The 1,195-nt window shown below is 69.8% G+C and overlaps 1 protein-coding gene across 1 annotated transcript in view; it reads left to right on the forward strand.

Moving 5' to 3' along the window:
* TGFB1 (transforming growth factor beta 1) overlaps positions 1-1,195 on the forward strand; it is a 14,683-nt gene that overhangs the window by 1,511 nt on the left and 11,977 nt on the right. The window contains exon 2 of the mRNA XM_006771874.1: positions 3-166. Within this exon, the coding sequence (XP_006771937.1) occupies positions 3-166 (164 nt within the window). The remainder of the gene's footprint in view (positions 1-2; positions 167-1,195) is intronic.

Below are 1,195 nucleotides of genomic sequence, written 5' to 3' on the forward strand. Positions count from 1 at the left end.
AGCCCGGGGGAGGTGCCGCCCGGCCCGCTGCCGGAGGCCGTGATGGCTCTTTACAACAGCACCCGCGACCGGGTGGCCGGGGAGAGCGCGGAGCCCGAGCCCGAGCCCGAGGCGGACTACTACGCCAAGGAGTTGACCCGCGTGCTGACGGTGGACAACAACCACGGTGAGCTCGGAGCGGGGGCGCCGGCACGCTGGGGTCGGGGAGGAAGCTGGCTGGAGGAAGAGGACCTGGGGGCCCTGGGAACGCTGGAGGCCCCCCCTCCCCCGGGTAAATAGGGTTGAGCTTCCTACCCACCAGGTGCCTGGTCTTGAGAGGAGGAGACAGTGAGCGGGTGGACCTCTTCTGGAGGCGGCAGGGACATCAGGGGTCGCGGGGGAGTCCCCTCCTGGGAGAGAACATGGGGAGGGGGGTAGAAAAAGACTTCGCGTCCGGGGTGCCCTGGGGTCGGGGTCTTGCGGTGGGGGCTGCAGGGAGGGAGCCGCTTTGGGGCTGGGGGAGGCAGTGGGGAGAGCTGACGCGGAGCTCGGGGGTCGGGAGGTGGGAAAGCCACGGGCAGAGAAGCCCGGCGAAGATGAGCTCCCCGGCGCCCGCAGGATGAAGTCCAGCCTCAACATTAAGGCCCTTTGCAGGTTCCGAGGAACGGAGTGGGCCCGCTTGCGGAGGGTGCAAGGAGCGGGGTGGGGGTGCAGAGAGCGGGGCGGTGAGGGGTGAGAATCCCGGGAAAGAAGGGGCGTGAGGGCGGGGCTGCCAGGGATGCGCGGTGAGGTGCCCTGCGGGTTCCGCAGATGGACGTGCGAGGAGGAGGCCAGCGAGGAAGCGAGCCCCCAGGAAACCTCGAAGACGGGGTCGCGGGAAGGAGTGTTACAGAGGCGGGGAGACAGGCGTGGGAAAGGCGGACGGGGGTGGGGGGTGAAGGAGAGATAAACGGGCCCTTGGGCGCAGCGAGCCCTCCGAGCTGCGGGCTGGAAGGGAGCGGGCTGAGCGAGGAGTGGAGCGCAGGGGGAGAGGTGGTAGGTGCGATCTACACGGTAGGGGTGAGGAGGTCCCACGTGGGTGCCACGCGCGGGGGGAGGAGCTGCGCGTCCGGAGCGGGGAGGACCCCACAGAGCTAAAGGCTGAGAGTCCAGACCCCACAGTGTCAGTTCCTCCCCGCGAGGCTGGGGAAACCCCAGCGTCCGGCCGCCTCGCCCC

The sequence above is a fragment of the Myotis davidii genome, unplaced genomic scaffold (genome assembly GCF_000327345.1).
Source record: "Myotis davidii unplaced genomic scaffold, ASM32734v1 scaffold386, whole genome shotgun sequence".
NCBI classification, from domain to species: Eukaryota; Metazoa; Chordata; class Mammalia; order Chiroptera; family Vespertilionidae; genus Myotis; species Myotis davidii.